The 19,745-nt window shown below is 44.1% G+C and overlaps 1 protein-coding gene across 1 annotated transcript in view; it reads left to right on the top strand.

The window, feature by feature from the left end:
- LOC138112899 (deleted in malignant brain tumors 1 protein-like) overlaps window positions 1-7,652 on the top strand; it is a 28,555-nt gene extending 20,903 nt beyond the window's left edge. The window contains exons 29-38 of the mRNA XM_069020492.1: window positions 345-380; window positions 513-824; window positions 1,246-1,287; window positions 2,283-2,594; window positions 3,067-3,096; window positions 3,870-4,020; window positions 4,330-4,541; window positions 4,767-4,939; window positions 5,053-5,441; window positions 6,527-7,652. Coding sequence (XP_068876593.1) covers window positions 345-380; window positions 513-824; window positions 1,246-1,287; window positions 2,283-2,594; window positions 3,067-3,096; window positions 3,870-4,020; window positions 4,330-4,541; window positions 4,767-4,939; window positions 5,053-5,441; window positions 6,527-6,812 — 1,943 coding nt within the window. The 3' untranslated portion in view covers window positions 6,813-7,652. The remainder of the gene's footprint in view (window positions 1-344; window positions 381-512; window positions 825-1,245; window positions 1,288-2,282; window positions 2,595-3,066; window positions 3,097-3,869; window positions 4,021-4,329; window positions 4,542-4,766; window positions 4,940-5,052; window positions 5,442-6,526) is intronic.
- Window positions 7,653-19,745: the final 12,093 nt, after the last annotated feature.

Below are 19,745 nucleotides of genomic sequence, written 5' to 3' on the forward strand. Positions count from 1 at the left end.
CCAGCAGCAACATCTTCTTTCTGCCTTAAGCGCCTCAATTCCTGCATGGCTATTACCAGAACGATTTGCTAGACATGCTCTGGCAATGGGGATGTGGCTGCAGGAAAGAAAGCTACTGCCTTAAATGTTTTGAACTTCAGGAGAGGTCTCTGTATGCACAGGGCTCCTGTGTGAAACAGAGAAGTCAAGATGCTCATTTCAGAGGAGTGAAAGAGCTCTACAGGATGTCATAGGAGTCATAGGACAGGGGTTCCTACAAAGTGGGCTACTCTGAGCTGCAGGACATGTGCCGACTCTCTTTGGAACCTTTAGCATTGACACCAAATTCTTCCTTGCATCCATAGCTCCAGTGCCCACCAGAGCCAGGCCATATTCCACAGGTAAGTCCAGCCCCCAGCCCCATCGCTGGCCTTGCAGCAGCCACGCAGGCTCCCTGTTGCAGTGGCCCCTGTGGGGACAGCAGAGTGCCGGGCTGGAGCGAGCTCGTCCTTGTGCCTTGTGCCGTGTGCCAGGGGCCAGCGTGCGGCTGTCGGGCGGCAGGAACGGCTGCGAGGGCCGCGTGGAGCTGTACGACGGCAGCACGTGGGGGACGGTGTGTGACGACCAGTGGGACCTGCAGGATGCCCAGGTGGTGTGCCGGCAGCTGGGCTGTGGCCAGCCCGTGGCTGCGCTGGACACTGCGCACTTCGGCCTGGGCTCCGGCCGCATCTTCCTGGACGACGTGCAGTGCCGCGGGGACGAGCCCTCCCTGCGGATGTGCCGGCACAGCGGCTGGGGCGTGCACAACTGCGCGCACGTGGAGGATGCCAGTGTCATCTGTGCAGGTGAGTGGCCAGCAGACACCACCAGCTCTCCAGCAGGTCACGCTGGACGGTTTTAGGTGTCATCCATTGGAAGCAGCCATGCAGAGCCGGGGCAGAGAGGAGAGGCTGGGGTCTTCTGCTGCCTGGTGCTAAAACACGTGTCATGCAAAATGCCCATTTTTGCACAGAGAGGGCAGAGCAGGCTCTCCTGTCTCACAGGTGGAGGTGCTCCATGCGGTTGCAAAGAGCAGGTTGGTGGGATCACAGCACGGGCTGCACTGGGGATATGTCAGGCTGGTGTCTGGATAGGTCAATGGCAGGACCTCCATGACCTTTCCTCGCTTTAGTCCTTGAGCTTAGCCTTTCCATGTCCATGTCCATCGCCTGCCACAAGCTTGCTGCCTTTAGTGCTCTTTCATTCACTCCATTTTTTTCCTTGCAGCCGCCAATCCAACCCCTCCTGCTCAATGGCCGTACACAACAGGTAATTCCTGCCCCCCAGCATCTTCCCGGCTTTACAGGGAGCTCCATCCTGGCACAAGAGGAGAAGAGAGGGGGTCTGCTGGGCTGAGCCTGCTCAATGCAGTGCTGCTGCTTCCTCCTGCCCACAGCAGAGGGTCTTGTCATTTGAGGGCTTCTGCCAGGGAGGATCTGAGCCCCAGCAGAAGGGCAGGTGCAATGGTGCTGAGTCCAAGCCCTGGTCTGCCAGACACTCCATGGCTCCTGGCTGTAGGGCAGCAAGTCTGAAGTGGATTGGAGCAATCCCTTCCCTCAAGCCCATGTGCTTGCCAGGCTACCCAAGACCCAGGTATCTGTCCTGATGCCAGGTCATGCCTGCTGCTTTGCAACCATCAAGCAGAGGTGCCTAGTCAGAGGTGCCTAGTCCCTCATGGATACCCTGTCAGGCCCCATAGATTCAAACATCTGCAGGGTGCTGGGTTGGCTCCATGGCTGTAGGGCAGCAAGTCTGAAGTGGATTGGAGCAATCCCTTCCCTCAAGCCCATGTGCTTGCCAGGCTACCCAAGACCCAGGTATCTGTCCTGATGCCAGGTCATGCCTGCTGCTTTGCAACCATCAAGCAGAGGTGCCTAGTCAGAGGTGCCTAGTCCCTCATGGATACCCTGTCAGGCCCCATAGATTCAAACATCTGCAGGGTGCAGGAGTGGTACCCCTCAGGGGACATCCCATGATCATGGTGTGCGGAAAGGCCTTTTCAGCAAATGCCCCCAATGCTCTGAGCAGCTCACAGTACCCCCAGGGTGTTTGCACAGGATTCCCCAGCAGATCCTTGCTCATGATGCAGCAGCCTTCTACAAACCAGGGGTCTTTGCTGTGTCAATAGCCTTCTTCAGTCTCTTTAGATCTGCACACCTCAAATCAAAGTCACTGTGGCCAAATCTCCAAAAGAGTTGTGGAGGTGGCGGCTGTGGATGTTGGGGAACTGGAAGCCTGACCTTGTGCCTTGTGCCGTGTGCCAGGGGCCAGCGTGCGGCTGTCGGGCGGCAGGAACGGCTGCGAGGGCCGCGTGGAGCTGTACGACGGCAGCACGTGGGGGACGGTGTGTGACGACCAGTGGGACCTGCAGGATGCCCAGGTGGTGTGCCGGCAGCTGGGCTGTGGCCAGCCCGTGGACGCCCCGCACAACGCTCACTTCGGCCTGGGCTCCGGCCGCATCTTCCTGGACGACGTGCAGTGCCGCGGGGACGAGCCCTCCCTGCGGATGTGCCGGCACAGCGGCTGGGGCGTGCACAACTGCGCGCACGTGGAGGATGCCGGTGTCATCTGTGCAGGTGAGTGGCCAGCAGACACCAAGGCCTTTGTGTGCATCATTCTGAGTGGGTTCTAGATGTGGTAAATGGGGGAGCTGAGCTTTGAATCCACGAACTCTGTAGCCTTTGCTGAGTTAGTGAAACTCCCTGAGCAGGGATTTCCTCTCACTGCAACCGGGGTAACACACCCAGGGATCATTCTGCCTTTGCCTCTTCCACTTTTGCGTGGGTAGCACCAGAACTATTTCCTTGGCATACTCTGGGTTTTGGGATATGATCAGAAGAAGTAAGAATATGATCATTTGCGGTGGTGGCAAGTGGGTCTCCTGTGGAGCTCACGGCCCTCTGTGCCTGGCCCCCTGTGTCCTCATCCCCTGCCTCTTGTGATCCCCATTTTAACACTCTGCCCCAAAGCAAGGCCATGTCTTGGCCCCGGGACCTTTCTCATGAACTGCACTTCTCACGTGTGTCTCTTCTTCCTTCACACCCACAGCTCCTGTGGCCACCTCAACACCTCCACCAGGTAATGCTCTTCTGTGGCTCTTCTCACCTTCCTAATTTGTGGTCTGTCTGTCTCCATTGCACATTTTTTTAAATTTGTCTTTGACAGTATCACTGCAAATGTGCATGATTTTTTAGGCAGTATATAAAATGGATTATCACCTTTACATGTCACATCTTGTAGGATTTAAGATCAGAGCTTGTGCTCACCTTCCTACAAAGACACTTCTGAGATTATCTGTGTGTTTAACAAGAATTATGTCATTCATGCTGGCCGGAACACTAAAGCTTTTTCAGCTGTATTTATACTTAAGATTTTTCACAGCTGCCTGAAGCATTTATTTCAGCCTGAAATCGTAAAATTACAGAGTTTTCTAGAAAACTTGCAACTTATTTACCCTTCAAAGACCTTAGGGGAATAAAGAGAAGCAGCAGAGTAGAGGATGATGAGAGGCTGTCTGTTGAGGAAGGCGCTTCCATTTCAACTGTCATGACACCTCCCAGAATCTGCCTCAACTGTGAAAAGGGGCAGAAGGCATCAAGGTGTTACCAGCCCAGCCTGAAGAGGGTAGTCTGACACCATGGATGAAAATCCACCACTGAGGGAATTCCAAATTCATCATGAAAGCAAACCTAAAACGAAAACAAATATTAGTTTTGATTTGGCTCCTACAGATTATCACCTGCAGTCAGCAGGGGACTTGCCTTTCGACAGCTGTGGATGAGACACGTACAGCTCAAGTACACTTTTGCAGAGGTTACTGTAAGTAAATTCTTTCCCATTTCTTTCTGCAGCACCTTATTTTTGTGGTGGCTCAATCTCAGATTCCTCTGGGGTGCTGCAGAGTCCCAACTATCCTGGAAGTTATCCAAACGATGCTGACTGCGTGTGGGAAATACAAGTAGAGAACAATTTCCGTGTAACACTCACATTTAGAGACATCGTGTAAGTAAAACATTGATTCCCTGGGCAAATATCAAAGTCAAAACTGACTTGAGAAGTTTGAAATCTTATCTGAAACAGGCAACCCTCCCAATTTTAAAGATACTTCCAATAACATCCACAGTTGGAAGACCAGTTCAAAGTCCGGATTGCTGTTGCATTTTTTGCTCACCATTTTCTGCTAAAGCTGTGTACAAGCCAAATTACACCTTTGCTGTGAAAACTTTAAATGCTGGAAGACTTGAGCACGTTAGGCAGTGAAGTCAGAGTTTCTGAAATGGATTTGACAAGGTGCTGATGTTTGTCCACCAGGATGCAAAGCGGCACATGCCAGCATGACTACGTTGAAGTCTATGATGGGCCTCTCCACTCTTCCCCTCTTCTTGGAAGATTCTGTTCTGGTTCCTTTCCCACATACGTGTCCTCTTCAAACATGATGAGTGTTCGCTTCCACAGCGATTCCAGATACTCCTTCAGAGGGTTTCAGGCTCACTACTCCTCCATTCCAGCAGGTCACAACACCAGTAAGTTCCTGGCCGGTGTTTCTCAACAGACAAGCCTATTTATTGTTTTTGTTTGCAAAATAAATGTTTGTGTAAATTCAAAGATGTTTGTGGACATTGAATGATGTGCGTGAAATACAATGGGTTGGGGTGGGAACTGCATAACTTCTAAATTTAGAAAAAAAGCCTCTAATCATTACCAAATTCCTAAAGTCACAAACATATTGTATCTTCCCCTTCTATCAGCCATTCAGTGCTTGCCAGACTACATGCATGTTGTGGTCAGCAGAGACTACCTCCAGTCTCAAGGCTACTCAGCACAGAGGGTCATCCTGAACGACAGTCGCTGCAGACCGACAGTCACGTCACAGGAGGTTGTATTCAACATTCCCTACAACAGCTGTGGGACAATACAAGAGGTACACTCCCTGTTTGGGGCACTCAACTGCATATTTAAGCTTAGCAAAACTTAGAACTTAGGTGGAATGTGACAAAAGTGCAATTCCTGATTTTAAATTGCGTTGTTACACAGGAGAACAACGATACAATCAACTACTCCAACACGATCAGGGTTGCATCTTCCGGGTACATAATCAAGAGGAAAAAGAATATCGACATACACGTCAGCTGCAAAATGTTGAGGAAGAGCTGGCAGCAGGTGATGTATGCTGCTGAGGACACTGTGGACGTGAATGAGTATCAGTTTGGAAGATACAACATGAACATCACCTTCTACGATTCCCCAGCGTTCCTGCGGCAAGTGCGCAGCTCTCCCTACTACATCGACCTCAACCAAAATCTGTACCTCCAAGCTTGTCTTCACAACTCAGACCCAAACCTGAAGGTGGTTGTGGACACGTGTGTGGCATCACCTGACCCTCATGATTTTAACACCCTGGCCTATTACTTAGTCAAGAATGGGTAAGAGCTTTCTTCTGATGCCATGATGATTTTTTGCCTTTTCTTTTATACCCCTGTTAGACCTTTTTACAACTTCTGTATTCTTAGTGCTTTTTAGTATACATTCTTAGACTTATTTGTCAAGCTAGGAGACTAAACATCTTAGAAGCCTCATAGTTAGGGATCAGAAAGCCCCAGACATCAAGGTCCTCTCCAGAACACATTCTGTAAACCAAGATAGAACCATCCAGGGGAAGGTTCCTTGGGGAGGGGGGCTCACTTGAGCCTCTCATTGGGGAATCTTTGATTGATATGCTAATTAGTAAAACCTATAATGATAAACCCAGTCTATTGTGCGTGTGCATTGTGGTGTGCATTTCAGTGCATTCCACCTGGGCATGGTGCGCCTAAGGATCCTTAAAATAAATACAGACGTAAAATCCTTTTTCCCCTTCTAACCATGTTTGATTCTCGATTTTAAGACCAGGAAAAGGCATCACTTCAAGTTGCTAGAATCACACCTGTCATCCACATTTATTTAAAATAATGCAGCTAATCTGAATTGGGTTAGAACTCACTATCAACAGACTGAAAATGATTGATTTTTTTTTTAATTTTATTTTTACAGTATGAGCCTGGAAATAAGAATTATATTTAGACCTTACTATTATTTCGTTTCACTTACTTCATCTTTGTCCTGTGAGCAAAAATCAAAGCAGTGGGAGAAACGTAGATGAGACAGTGAAAACTGGCAGTAGGAGTTACCATCCTAGGAGTTAAATATTTTAGTAAAACTGGGTCAAGCATTAGACTAATTTTTTATGCCTTGTATAGCACTGACACAAGTAAGAGTCTGTTCTTCCCTCTTCACCACTTAAAGTGTTCTTCTCTCAGAAAAAGAGGAAGAGTTGCCAATGCTCCAGCTGCTTCATAGGACTTTAAAAAGTCTCTATTTTAAAAGTCTCTACTATGCTATGAAAGTTGCATTTTCATCCCACTGTGTTCTTTGTAGCCGACTATGATACAATTTACTTTTAATCTGTAATTTTGCAGGAATATGCATGTGTGCATCCATGAAGACTAATTCCCTTTTTGTCCCTTTCTAGGTGTCCTAGAGATTCTTCCTACGCCACGTTCTACTCCCCTTCCAGCCACTTTGCTCGGTTCAAATTTAATGCCTTTGAGTTCATGAGCCGGCACCCGTCAGTGTACCTGAAGTGCCAGATGCTGGTCTGCAGGCTCGGGGACTACTCCTCCCACTGCTACCAGACCTGCAGCACCAGGGCCAAGAGGGACACCAGTTCTGCTGAGGAGAAAGTGGAAGTGGTGGTTGGACCCCTTCAGCTCCAAGAGGAGCGTGCTCCTAGTGGGAACACCAGGAAACCTGAATAAATTTCTCTCACATTTGCTCTGAGATGACCAACAGCCTTCAAGAAAAGCCATAGCTCTGTCACCTCTCACTGAAACCTGCTTTTTCCAACTTTGCCATAAAAAAGGAAGGGATCGACACCTTGCAAGCTTCTGTTTTCAGCAGTGTTTTTAAAAAGTGTAACTGCTCTGGCTGTCCCAAAGGGGAGTTGCCTGTAATCCATTTTAGTGCTATAACTCCCTGAATTGTGCTAATTAGCTCCAGTCTGATTGTGAATTTTATGGTACTTGGGGATATGGTTTAGTAGTGGACTTATCTGTGCTAATTTAATGGTAGGACTCGACAACCTTAAAGGTCTTTTCTAACCTAAACGAGCCCATGATTCCATGACAGCCAGCCAGGAGCAAATTCCCAGCCTTCTTGAGAAACATTTCATTCCCTCTGTTGTTTTCTGCTTCTCAGTTGTTTTCTGAAGTTTACTTAGTTGAGTTGTCATCCCTGCTAATATGAAGCCTGTCCAAATAGTTGAAAGCAATGAATCTGTGAGTTTGCTTATTTCTGATTTTGATCTGGGAGCCACCCCCTCAACTCCAGAGCTCTTTGTGCCTTGATCTTCAATATGCTGAATCAAACCCTAATAACCTTCACTCATAGGCCTGGGCTCTTCTAGCAATTGGAATTGGGGCTATACAATATTCTAATTATTTTGAGTATTGCTTTTAATGCTGAATTTCTCATTGAAACGATGATGGGTCTGTGCTTATTTATAAAATGCAGAGATTGCCAAGCTAAAAGTAATCTGTTCTGTGAGCAGTGTAATTTATAATCGAAGGAAGGAATGTTTACAAAGCAATAAATCTATTATGTCCCTCAAATTAATGTCTCTGTGCTTAAAATACAAATGTTTTACTGTGTTGAAGAGTGTGGTCTATTTGATTAAAAATTCCCACTGAGGGTCTGAGCCCCTGCTTCTGAAACACTAAGCAGGGGGCTTCTAAATATCTTAATACAAAATTTATCTCAATATAAATATTTAAATATCTTCCCACTGCTGCCAACAATTCCCTCACACCAATGGTTGGTTCTGTCACCATCCTGGCAGTTGTGGTTTCTGCTCTTGATGTTTTTTCTGCGAGACTGGCACTGAAGAAGCTGTTTTCTTCAGAGCAAAGGTCAGCATCCCTCACTGGATGAATACAGGGCAAACCTTACACATTATGAGCCACCAAAATGCTTCACTGATGACAGTCCCACATGTGCCATTTGTAGGAAGCTGTGATAGCTTTATCTACAATAAATTCTGCCACAATGCCTCAGAACAGCTTTGTAATCCTACCACCACTTAAAGGATTAAGAAACAATTTCAACTTTTGTGCCACAAGTTGTTTAGCACAATAATTTTATCATTTTCCTCCTCTTTAATTCTCCTCTCACATGATCCTAAAACCATTTATCTAATGCCTCAAAATTTTGTGAGCTGGAGTGAAAATGTGAATGAGGCATCAAGAAATATTTCAAGGCTTATTGAAAGGAAGGAAGATTTAATTTGGTGAGAATGGATCATCTCTGGAAAGGAAATGTAAAAATTGATCTTACCACAGCAACTGGAATTGTGGCTATACAATATTCTAATTATTTTGAGCATTGATTGATATATTTTCTATTACATTTTCAATTCTCTAGATTGAATAAATCCAAATTCAAAAGACACTGAGCTATTAAAGAGGATTTGTTTGCAAGCTTTAAGGCTGAAACACACCATCTATTCTAAAGGTTTGTTATATCAGTTGGAAGCCTTCCCACTGATATACATCCTAAACCAGGCAAAACTACAAATCTCCTCCAAGAGATTGACTCTGAGCCATGAGATTTTTCAGCTCTCACCCAAATGTCAGACAAGAGGTGAAAGACATTCAATGTCTGCTTTCCAGAAGGAAGACTTTTGTTCAGTTTTTATTAGTTTTGGTTGCTGATCACAAAACTATTTAATTTTTTTTCCCTTTGTGGTTGTATGCTTTGAGGTTGTGAGGAGTTTGGCTTCTCAGGACTTACCCAGGCTTTCAGAATGTCTTGTGCACATTCATAAATCAGACTGAAATATGCTGGAAATGCAAACAGCCAAATCCCACATAAACATTTATCACTGGTGCATGAAAACATGAAAAGACCTGGGATTTTTGCCTTTCATGTTCTAGTTAAAAAATACAAAGAATAAAAGCCAAAATGTAAGCTAAAATTGTTTATTTGGCCTTTTGTTTTGGGTTGTTTTTTTTTTTGTTTGCAGGGGATCAGTGTTATGCCAATCTCACAGTGAAGCCTGGTGCCTGCAAACACAAGGGTGTCAAGAACCAGGAGCACGTGAAGGACACTTCCTCTGCTCTTTTTAAATTAATTTTCTGGCAGCTGATCATTGTTGTCACCTCCTTGCCCTCACAGAAGACACAAACTCCATCACTTGGCAGCTTTTCCCTTTGAATAACTGTCTGACTTTGGCATTAGGTTATTTCATTTCCTCCTGGTGTGTCTGTCACGACTCAATCATGTAGCACGTGCTTGTTTCCTCAGTGGTATGCACTCAGCTAATCATCTCAGCATCAATAAATATTTTGCTGGCAGCACCATGAGAAAATCCCTTAGAAATGTCAACCCAGTGACTGAATTACACCACTGCCCTGGTTCTGGCTGGGGTATTCAATTTTCTTCCTAGCAGCTGGTACAGAGCCCTGCTTGGATTTAGGATGAGAATAATGTTGAGAACACACTGATGGTTCTGAGCAGCTCTCACACTCAGTCAAGGATTTGTCAGCTCCTCGTGCTGGCTGTTGCTGGTGAGAAGGCTGGGGGGGGTGCTCAAGGCATTTGACTTCATTTTATTTTATATTTTATTTTATTTTATTTTATTTTATTTTATTTTATTTTATTTTATTTATTTTATTTTATTTTTCCCTGATTCTCTCCCCTATCCCACTGGGAGGGGACAATGAGCAAACAGCTGAAAGTGCTCAGAACTCTGACAAAACTGCACATTCCTGAGAAATTCTCCTGAAGGTTTCTTTAATGGGAAGAGAAGGGATCAAAAGCAATTTGATTTAAAATAGATAGATATATTTTCAGTAAATAATTGCATGGAGTCTATGGGTTCCTGACTTTATGCTGTTCCCAGTGTTACCAAGCCTCCTATTTGGCCAGAAGAGGGGTTGAAGCAAAGCTCAGAAACAAAGCCCTTGTTTGCTTGTTTGTATGCTGAATTTCCCATCCTGTTTATCTTTCTATCCTAATTTTGGAGTATGAAGAAGATAATTCAGCTCTGTAGTCCTCCTTCCCAGGAACCTGCCACAAAAATATTTATAATTGGGTATAAATAAACTTTATTTTGTTCCTGCATCTCATAGCCAGCAAGTAGATTGATTTTCCAGTTGTTAATAACAAATCTTCATGTAGACTGAGATTTAGAAAAGCTAATTAGGGTTTGCAGGGTGTGGGTAAGAAACACCATTTTTCTTGTTTTCTTTATTTTCTCCCCACGCTTGCCCCTGGAATCCCACAAATATCCATTGGCATCAAGCTGAATTAAGCAGCTGAGCACAACCTTCTGCTCCCAGTTCTGGCTTAGGGGTCCTTTAACACCTGAGCCCCACTGCTTGCACCAAATTCCAATTAAATAACTAAAGGAATATAGCCTGGAGATCTTTTCAATCAACTGACAATTTTGTTTTCTTAGTTAACTCCATCAGACTCACTGAGTCACAACCAAGGTTTTTTAACAGGGTTGTACTAGAACCTACCTATTGTATTTTTAATTTTTTTTTTGGCAGTTTATATCTAGGTGGCAAAAACTAAGGAGACACTGAAATTCTCACAGCAGCTTGTGAACTTTGGGAGACTTTCTCTCTCAGACTCATGACACAAAAAGTCTATTTTAATGAAAGCTTTTCTGGCTGAGGAAACTGGTCAGTGACCCGGCTGTGTCACAGGGAGTGAGAGTTGTTTTCATTTCCTAGAATAACACTTGGAGCACCTCTTTTGCCCTGAATCACCTGGTACCCATCCAACTAAACTCTTTCTTCTTTTTTTCTGAAATAAGTGGATTAGTCACAGGGTGTAATATAGAATTTAATTGTACTGCTGCTGTTCTAAAGAGCCTGCCAAGTCTGAAGGACTGCCACTTTTTTTCCCTGTACTTTTCTCAGTTTTCAGGAACCATCGTTTCAGAGAGGTGGATTCTCTCTTTCCTCCTAGTGACTGACTAGTGATATTGAGATGTTTCTGAAGCCTTTGGCATTAGTTACCGTCTTCTATTGCTAGGCCTGGATTCAAGCAGGTCTTTGTTGCATGAGATACGATGAAAATTGAGTAATGTTCATGTGAGGGCTCTGTGCCTCCATGCAAAAATGTGTCTTTTCCAACCTCAGCGATTCCATGACTCTATGTGACAAAGCCCAGATGCTGGATTTTGCTATCCCCAGTTCAGGCTCAGAAATCCAACACTGTAGCCCCAGCTGCAGAAGGGTGGCCACAACCTGCTGCTTCAGATTCCTTTCGGGCTCCCGAGCAGGCAGCATTGGTTTGAGAGCAGCACTCTGAGCACGTAGAGCAAACACTTGATCTGAGCCCTGCCAGCGTGAGACAAGCCCTCTTTGTCTCAGAAGTTCACTGGATTTTGCTGAGGAATGCATTGTTGGGGAAGACAAGGGGGCTGCTCCCTGCCAGCACCGAAAGGATTCATCCGTTCGTCACAGGAGGTGCTGCCTGAAGGCAGCGAAGTGTGACAGCTAGGTTGACAAAAATCAAGCTGGAAATTAACTGTTTGAAACACAGGCTAGAATTTGGACAGTTTTGAGGGGTTCCTGGCATTTCATTTTGAAAAAAAAAATAGCATTTTGTTTCCTGCAGATAAGGCACTCCGCTACCCTGGTAATGTTTTCTCCCTGGTTCCTCTTGGGCCAGCGGCTGCTGTGGGATATCCAAGGGGAGGGATTAACCACTGGTCCCACAAAAGAGAAGGGCTTCAAACAACAATTAAGGCACATGAAAAATGAAGCTATTAGAAATGAATTCTTGCAAAAAAATTTGCTAGAATGATTTTAGAAATTAGAAGTATCTCCATTGTATGAAATTACATTGGCCATCACTGCTCTTTCAGTTTCTTGTCTTCCAGCAACATTTCCTCTGTAGTATCAAATCCTACCAAATAAAGTGCCTTGGTTTCATCTTGATTTACCTTGGATTTTCATTTTATTGATGACATTGTCTCATTTATGCAACTCTTTGATCACTAACACTTTAGAAAATCATATTTCCCCCATAACCATAAACTGATGTGTTTCAAAACTGGTCTGACTTCTGGTTTAGACCTGTGCAATGGTCCTGAAACAAGGTGCATTCATCTGCTTGTTATTGTTTCAATAGTATCTTCAGCACCATGTGCAATAAATAGCCCATTTCCTTCACAGATTTTGTATTTACTGCAGTGACTGAAACTCCACCTAGAAGTGACTGATTTTTTTATTCACAGCTGGCACAGGATGTGAAGGAAGAGGCAAACTTCTTACATTTGTGGAATTGCATTTAATATCATGGTCTGATGTTCCAGAACTGAACTTGTACAGAGCAAAACACTGGAGGTGTTCAATACTCTTACAGACACAGTCCAGAACAACCTGCTCCAAGCAGCATAAACCAACTAGCATAAATCTCTGACTCCATGAAATGTCCAGGTTCAGGGAAATTCTCTTTTGTCTTTCAAATAAATGCCAGTGAGGGTGGTGAATGGGTGGACCCAGTGCTAAGGGCAGGCTGAAATATTTTACAAAAGAGCCCGGGGGAGCATTTGTGATGGTTTCTGGGATCAAAGTGATACAGAAGTTGTCTGTAACCAGCAGGTTACAGGTGCTGCATCACCTTCAGGAGATGTCACCTTTACTCACAGCCCCAGAAAAATTGTCATGGATGATGTGCAGTGCAGGGGGAATGAGAAATATCTGTGGGAATGTTCTCACAAGGGGTGGTGTAGAGAGAAGTGAGACAACCACCACGATGCCAGTGCTGTTTGCTCCTGTACAAGGCAATACCTTTGCTTGATCAAGAGGAGCTACAATGAATTTTTAATTTTGTCAAATTGATAAATGCTCCCCTGAACTATAAAACGTTTCTCAACAGCATTATACCTCTCTTAATACCCATATTGTCACCAAATCTCTGTCCTGTGCAGTGTTTCCCTCTTTTTTTCTTTTTTTTAAATCTGTATTTGATATGGCAAACTTCCATCCAACTATGATTCAAAGTCTTTCAGAGCACATTAAGCAGTGTCACTCAGAGCCCATCCAATGCTGTTATAGTACCATTATACTTTTTAAATCACCTGTAACTTCTTTTAACCAGTTCTGTTTTCTCACTACCAAGGCTTGGGAGGAGCAACAAAAAGCAATCCCAAGGCACATTCTGCCCTTACAGAACCAATAACCTTTCACACAGGAGACCTTTCCTGAACTTAAGGTCCTAATCCCACACATCTTGCCTTGACAAAGCTTTTATTGAACATCTGAGGATCATTCATTTGAGTGAGATAATCAGGATAAACCAAATGCAAAGGTTTAGAGTCACAACTCTTTTGGAGCTCAGGGCCAGAAAGCAGGAAAAAGGAACCAGAGCTGTGCCAAATTCCTCTGAAGGCTACACCATGACCTTCTGGCCCTTTTAGGTCCTTACACAGATTTAATCCTGGCAACTTTTTTTAATGTCTGTCAGATGGCAAAAAAACTTGCAAAGTCTTATCCTGTTCTCCACCGACTGATTTTTCAAGTTGTTAGCCAGGAAAGTCAGCTCATAATTAATTATCCAGTTGTTGGACTCTTTGTGAAACAAAATGGGTTTTACAGAAAAGGTGAAGTGTTATCATTGAACCATGGAATATCTGGATTTGGAAACAATCCATGATTATTGATTGAGTCCAGCTCCCTGCTCCTCACAGGAGTACCTGCAATTAAAGCACCTGACTAATAATGTTGTCCAGGCACTCCTGAACTCTGGCAGGTTTGGTGCTGTGACCACTTCCCAGAGGAGCTGTTCCAGTGCCCAGCCACCCTCTGGGTGAAGAATCTGTTCTAAAGCTACAGTTAATTTTACAAAAACTGTAATGTTAAAATGTATATTTTCTCTATTTCCTCCTCTATTAGCTTCTATGGGAACTGAAATACCTGGCATTTACAATTTCATATCTATTCAACCATTTCTCTCTTGAAAAAAATTTCCCTACCATAAAAAACTTCCTCTTGAAATTATTCCTGATTTGCACCTTATTTAGTTTCTTCAGTATCTTATGCATGAGGAAAAACTTAAAATACAGCATATTTTGACCATGACAAAAGCAGTAATTCTGATTTACATGAGTTTTCATGAGGCTAACCATGAACTTTTAATCTTTAAGGAGAACTAATATATGAAACTGAACTATAAATATAAACCTGGTTTGCCACAGTACTGAAAGGATGGGACTTTTTGTGCGTGAAAAACCTCTTCACTGGATTAGGTCCCTAAAAGTTTCAAGTCTTAAAAAAGGAAAGCTGTTGCATAAAACATCATTCTTAATTTTATCTGTTATCTAGAGTTACCCCACACACAAAAAAGCCCTAAGAGACTTTTTTCACTTCCTAATGAAACTCAAAGGCCCTGAAGTGATATTAAAATGCAGAGAAATGAAAAGTCTCTGCAAAGTTATAAGGAAGTCCTGGTGACATTGTGTTGCTTTGGCTTGATTACCCTCATCTCTTGATCATCCTTGTCTGGATGAGTTGAACCTTTTGTTCTATTAATTGAAATACTTAATTGTAAATATATCAATAAATACCCACTAACCTTTGTCTAACACAGGTAATTTAGTTCATTACTACTAATTTCATAACCACTGTTCAGATGGGAATAAATAATTTAACTTTGGCAGCCTACAGAGTCTTATTTTCCTCTCTGCACTTGGAGTGAGTTAGACTGCACACTTCATGTGTCTCACTGCATTGATTTTATTATCAAAATCTACTTAAATTTAAAGGCAGCATTAGTGACACCTCAGTCCCTGGCAGCCCAAGGCCAGTCCCACGTTTGTGATGACAAATGTTCAAAGGGTGCTGGAGAATGTCACCGGTGCTGGTGGCACTCTGTGTGACCCTGCCCATGGTACTGCTGAGGTCAAAGGGATTTGCTGGAAGCTGAGAAAAGCTCCCCATTAAGACCATTGTCCACATGAAAGAGAAAAGCAGGAAAAGCTGCAGGAATGCAGCACATGCCAAGACAAGCAAGGTGTGTTGACACAAAGCCTTAGCTGGGTAACAGCTGAAATGACCTCTCCTGCCATGTGTGGGGCCAAGGTCACTGACACCCCTCGACCTTGGCATAGCCTTTACCTCTGACAAAGATTTTCCCTCACTGGGGCTTCCAGAAGCTGGATGTGACATCCTTATCCCAAGGGAATTCTCCTCTGGGGCCACAAAGCTGGACCCATCACTCAATACTCAGTTTTGTCCAAGGAAAGCAGCTTCATATATAAAGTTTTCACTTTACAATAAATTCACCACAAATACAGGCAATCTCTTTGCAGGTTATGTTATTGAGGATGTGAGTTACTTCAGCTGGGATTTGCCTTTTCTCTAAGCATTCCTCAAAAACACCTTTCACTTCAGAACTTATGGGACTTTATTGGAAAGGCTGCCAGAGAGAAAACATGGCCTGTTCCAGCATTAGTGTGGCCAGCAGGACCAGGGCAGTGACCATCCCCTGTGCTGGCACTGCTGAGGCACCTCACATCCTGGGATCTGCTTTGGGTCCCTCAGGATAACAAAGACATTGAGGGGCTGGAACGTGTCCAGGGAAGGGAACAGAGCTGGGGGAGGGGCTGGAGCACAAATGAGTTTGGCACTGGGAACACCTCTACTGTGGCAGGACACTGGACATGGCCGGCCCCAGATTGTTGGGAATGCGATGGGTTCAGCAAAAAACAGGATTTGCTGCATAAGAAAACTTTTCAGGAGTGCAGCATGATGTTGGAAGAAGTAACAAATATATTACTATAGCTGTGAGTTCACACACATCAGTGATTTCTTTTTTTCCCCAGGGAATGAGAAATACAAATAAACACGTACAGGAGAAAGGCAGTCAGCTCCAGTTTATTCCTTCAAAAGTACTTCAGTGAAATTCTTTACAAATATGCATATGTCTATTTTCACCTCTGCTTAATTTTAAAGGGATTTGCTCAGGTGGAGTCTTGATGTGCACCACACCAGCTCTGTGGTGTTGGAGCATCTTTTCCCAGCCCCGTGCTCGCTTCCCAAGGACGGAGCCTCCCTGCCCTCCAGTGGCAGCAGCCTCCAGAACATCTCCGCATTTTCCCTCTGCTTTTAGCCCCTTCAGGCCAAGATACTTAGAGAACGTATAACACTAAATAAAGCTTTTTCCAGGGAGGGGTAGATCTGCCAGTGCAGCAAAACTTCTCTCTGTGAAGAAAGATTAATGCCCAACCTCCAGCCCAAAGCTATTTCACTACAAACCCTGTTTGTTTCCTAGGAGCAGATTTTGATAGATTTCTTTAAGATGTTCTGGGAAACAACTTTGCTCTTCCAAGACCACAAAGGTCAGCCCTACTGTCATCACTGCTGGTTCCTGGTACACGGGATTAGCCCTCTGCAGGACTTCCTTGGGATCTGTTTCGTAAAGGAGACTGAGGAATGCTGAAAAAGCAAATCTTGATGCTTCTTAATACTAAAGATTTTTGCATTGAGCCATCTTCCTTCCATGTCACCTTCTATCCCTATGTCGGGGCTCCAAATAGAGCTGTACTGTGCCATGAAAATAAGAAAAGCATTCATGAAAAGAAAGAATTAATGTTCATTTTTAATTCAGCTAAGAAAATTCAGCTCTGTTTTTTTACTCTCTGTAGCTCAGTCCCTTCTCCCTGACAGAGTGAGGCAGAGCTGGAGGCATCCTTTGGGATACAATAGGCCATGGTGGTGTTGACACCATCACCATCACATGCCAGGGAGAAGACTGGAGGAATCTTGCTGGATCCATGGCCTTGACAGAAGCCAATCTTATCCAGTTAAGGCCTTTTCTAGGTGGGGTTCCCTTTTATGAGGCAAATCACTTAATCTTTAAAAAAAACATGAAAACAGGTGGCAAAGTATATCCAGCATGACCTGTGGTATATTTCCTCTCAATTATGGCTTTATTTCTCCTTGTCCTTTATTAATTTATATTTTCACTAGCACTACAATATCTTCTGCCTCTCCTCTCATCCTTTGATCACATAACACACAAAGTAGCATAAAAACCTGGTGCTAGCTCCTACTCTTCACCTGAAAAATATCTTGATAGCACCTTGTGGCCCTGTCTTGCTCCATTTCCTTGATTGTTGTAGATCAGCAATTGTCCAGCCATGCCTTGGCCAGTATTTCTGACAGCTCTTTTATTGCTCTGGGGGCTGCAAGTGAGACAGAGAGAACTGCAGATCTGAAACATGCTGGAGGGATCTTCTCCCAGGTTACAGAGGAGCCAGGAAAACTAGGAAAAACATAAAACCTGCTTCTTACAGGAGTAATTTGTGGCAGACAAAGAGAATTTGTTTGAGGTTTGCCTGACATTTTTAGGGTGCTAATCTTTTGGCACAATACTCACACCAATTGAACCTGGTTTAGTATGGTTGTAAATTGGAAACTGTCTTAATGGGTGGCATGAGAATCCTTACCAAACAGCCTAATCTCCAAAAGTAAACCCCTGCTTCCTGGAACAGCCACACCATCAACACAGGGCCACAAAGGTGCCCAGGGAGTGTTTGGAAAGATCTTGGTGGCCAGTCCGGAACGGCTCTGTGAGCTGGATCTCCTCATCCGGATGTCTGGATGTACCCTGTGAAAGGAAAATCCTCACTAAATCACTTCCTTGGCATCGATCTGGAAGTTCAGGGAGGGTGATCAGGTTGCACAGCACACACCTTTGATGCAGACCAGAACCCATTTGGTATAAATTCTGCAGCTGTGCTGGGTTAGAACAGACCACCCCCAACGACCATGGACCTTCACGTGCGTCTCACCTGGCTGCTTCTTCTGAGCACCACTCTCCTGTCTCCACCAGGTACTGCCTCTAAAATGTGTTCATGCTTGCAGGGGAATGGTGCAGTCACAATTATTTACCAATACAGGCTGGTTTGCTGGGAAGTGGTGGCAAAGATTCTCTTTGAATATTGCTGATGAGTTTTGTACCACAGAATTGATGGTTTACTTTGTCTTCTACTTCAAAGATTCAGTCCAGATCCACAGGTTATATCTCAAAATAGATGTATTTCAAAATAGATGCATTTCAAAATACATAATACAGTATATATAATATATGTGATATTATATTAAGATACTATATTTCAAAATATAACCTGTGAAGGTTATGGACTGAAGAAGGCTGAAGAATATTCCTTTTTTCCTCTTTCATGAGGTGAATAGTTTGTGAAAGTTGTTTTCTAAATGTTCTTCTTCTAATATTCTAGTTTTAATTCAAATTATTCTGTACTGTACATTTTAAAATGCAGAGAAAGAGCGGGAAAAAAACACAGAGCAGTCTGCCAGATCCAGGTGGAAATGTGCTCTGCATGACTTGTTCCTTCAAAATTATAATCTTGATAGTTTGAGTGAGATACTTTGAGCCTTGGTTATCAGCATAGGCACCATGAAAAAGCCCTGCCAATCCCTTACAAAAAAAGATGATATCACAGAGTGTAGATTAAGGTCTGGCTGCATAGAATTATTTACAAAACAAGAGTTTGATGTATTATGTCAGGGCTAATATGTTTCCTTCTCTGCCACAGCAAGTGGAGCCTGGTGGAACCCGCCAGATGGAGACACAGATTCACTATGGAAGAAATTTTCAGATTGGATTAAAGACAAATTTCAACACAAAGGTGAGAGATGAGCTCCTGAGTGTGAACGTACCTGGCAGATGTGCGGAGTTCCCTGAGCCAGCTCTGGGTGAGCTGTGCCTCAGCAGCACAGCCAGCCATACCCTACCAGGGTAGATCAGGCCCTGCACGCAGCAGAGCCATGGGGATGCAAGCTTAGACACCAGAGGTTTAGCTATAAATAAACAAATTGAGATTTACCTGTCAACTTTTGCTTTAGTTCCACCACAGCCACAGCTGAGACTGGAATCTGGAGGGTCCCGATGCACCGGGAGGGTTGAAGTTTATCATGATGGAAAATGGGGCACAGTCTGTGATGATTATTTCAATATGAACAGTGCCAACGTTGTGTGCAGACAACTTAACTGTGGCCAAGCTGTCTCTGTGCTGGGACTGTCTTACTTTGGCCCCAGTGGAAAAAATATCCAGTTGGATGATGTGCAGTGTAGAGGAACTGAATCCCACCTTTGGGACTGCCGGCACGCCGGCTGGGGCAGGCACAACTGTGGACTCAATGAGGATGTTGGTGTCATCTGCTCAGGTAAAACTAAAAATAATAATAAAAATAAAATATAATAATAAGAAAAAAACACCTCGGACTATCCTGTTCGCCATAAATGCAAGAAACATCAGGGTGGAGCTTGGAAATCAGGCCAGGGCTGAAATGTGGAGGGAGGGGCGCTTCTTGTGCTTAGGTCTGAGTGATGGAAGAGCAAAAGATGTCTTGGACAAAATACCAAGATTGGACAGCAAGCCCTGAGTAGGAAAACAGTGAAAAGCAGGTAGCTCAGGACCACTTTAGTCAACATCTGATTACAGCCAACCCCCAAGATAAGAAAGACAAAGAGTAAGGAGAGAGTAAGTTGAAAACCAGACATGTGTGAGAGGAAACAAAAATAATTCTTGTCATAAATACATAATATAAATAACTGCCCAATAAAGTAAAATTTTGTGCTTTTTTGCTGTTCACAGATGCAATGCACTCCACAGTTGCACCGACAGGTAAGCTAGGGCTTTTGGGACAGGA

Source organism: Aphelocoma coerulescens, chromosome 6 (genome assembly GCF_041296385.1).
Source record: "Aphelocoma coerulescens isolate FSJ_1873_10779 chromosome 6, UR_Acoe_1.0, whole genome shotgun sequence".
Classification (NCBI taxonomy): domain Eukaryota; kingdom Metazoa; phylum Chordata; class Aves; order Passeriformes; family Corvidae; genus Aphelocoma; species Aphelocoma coerulescens.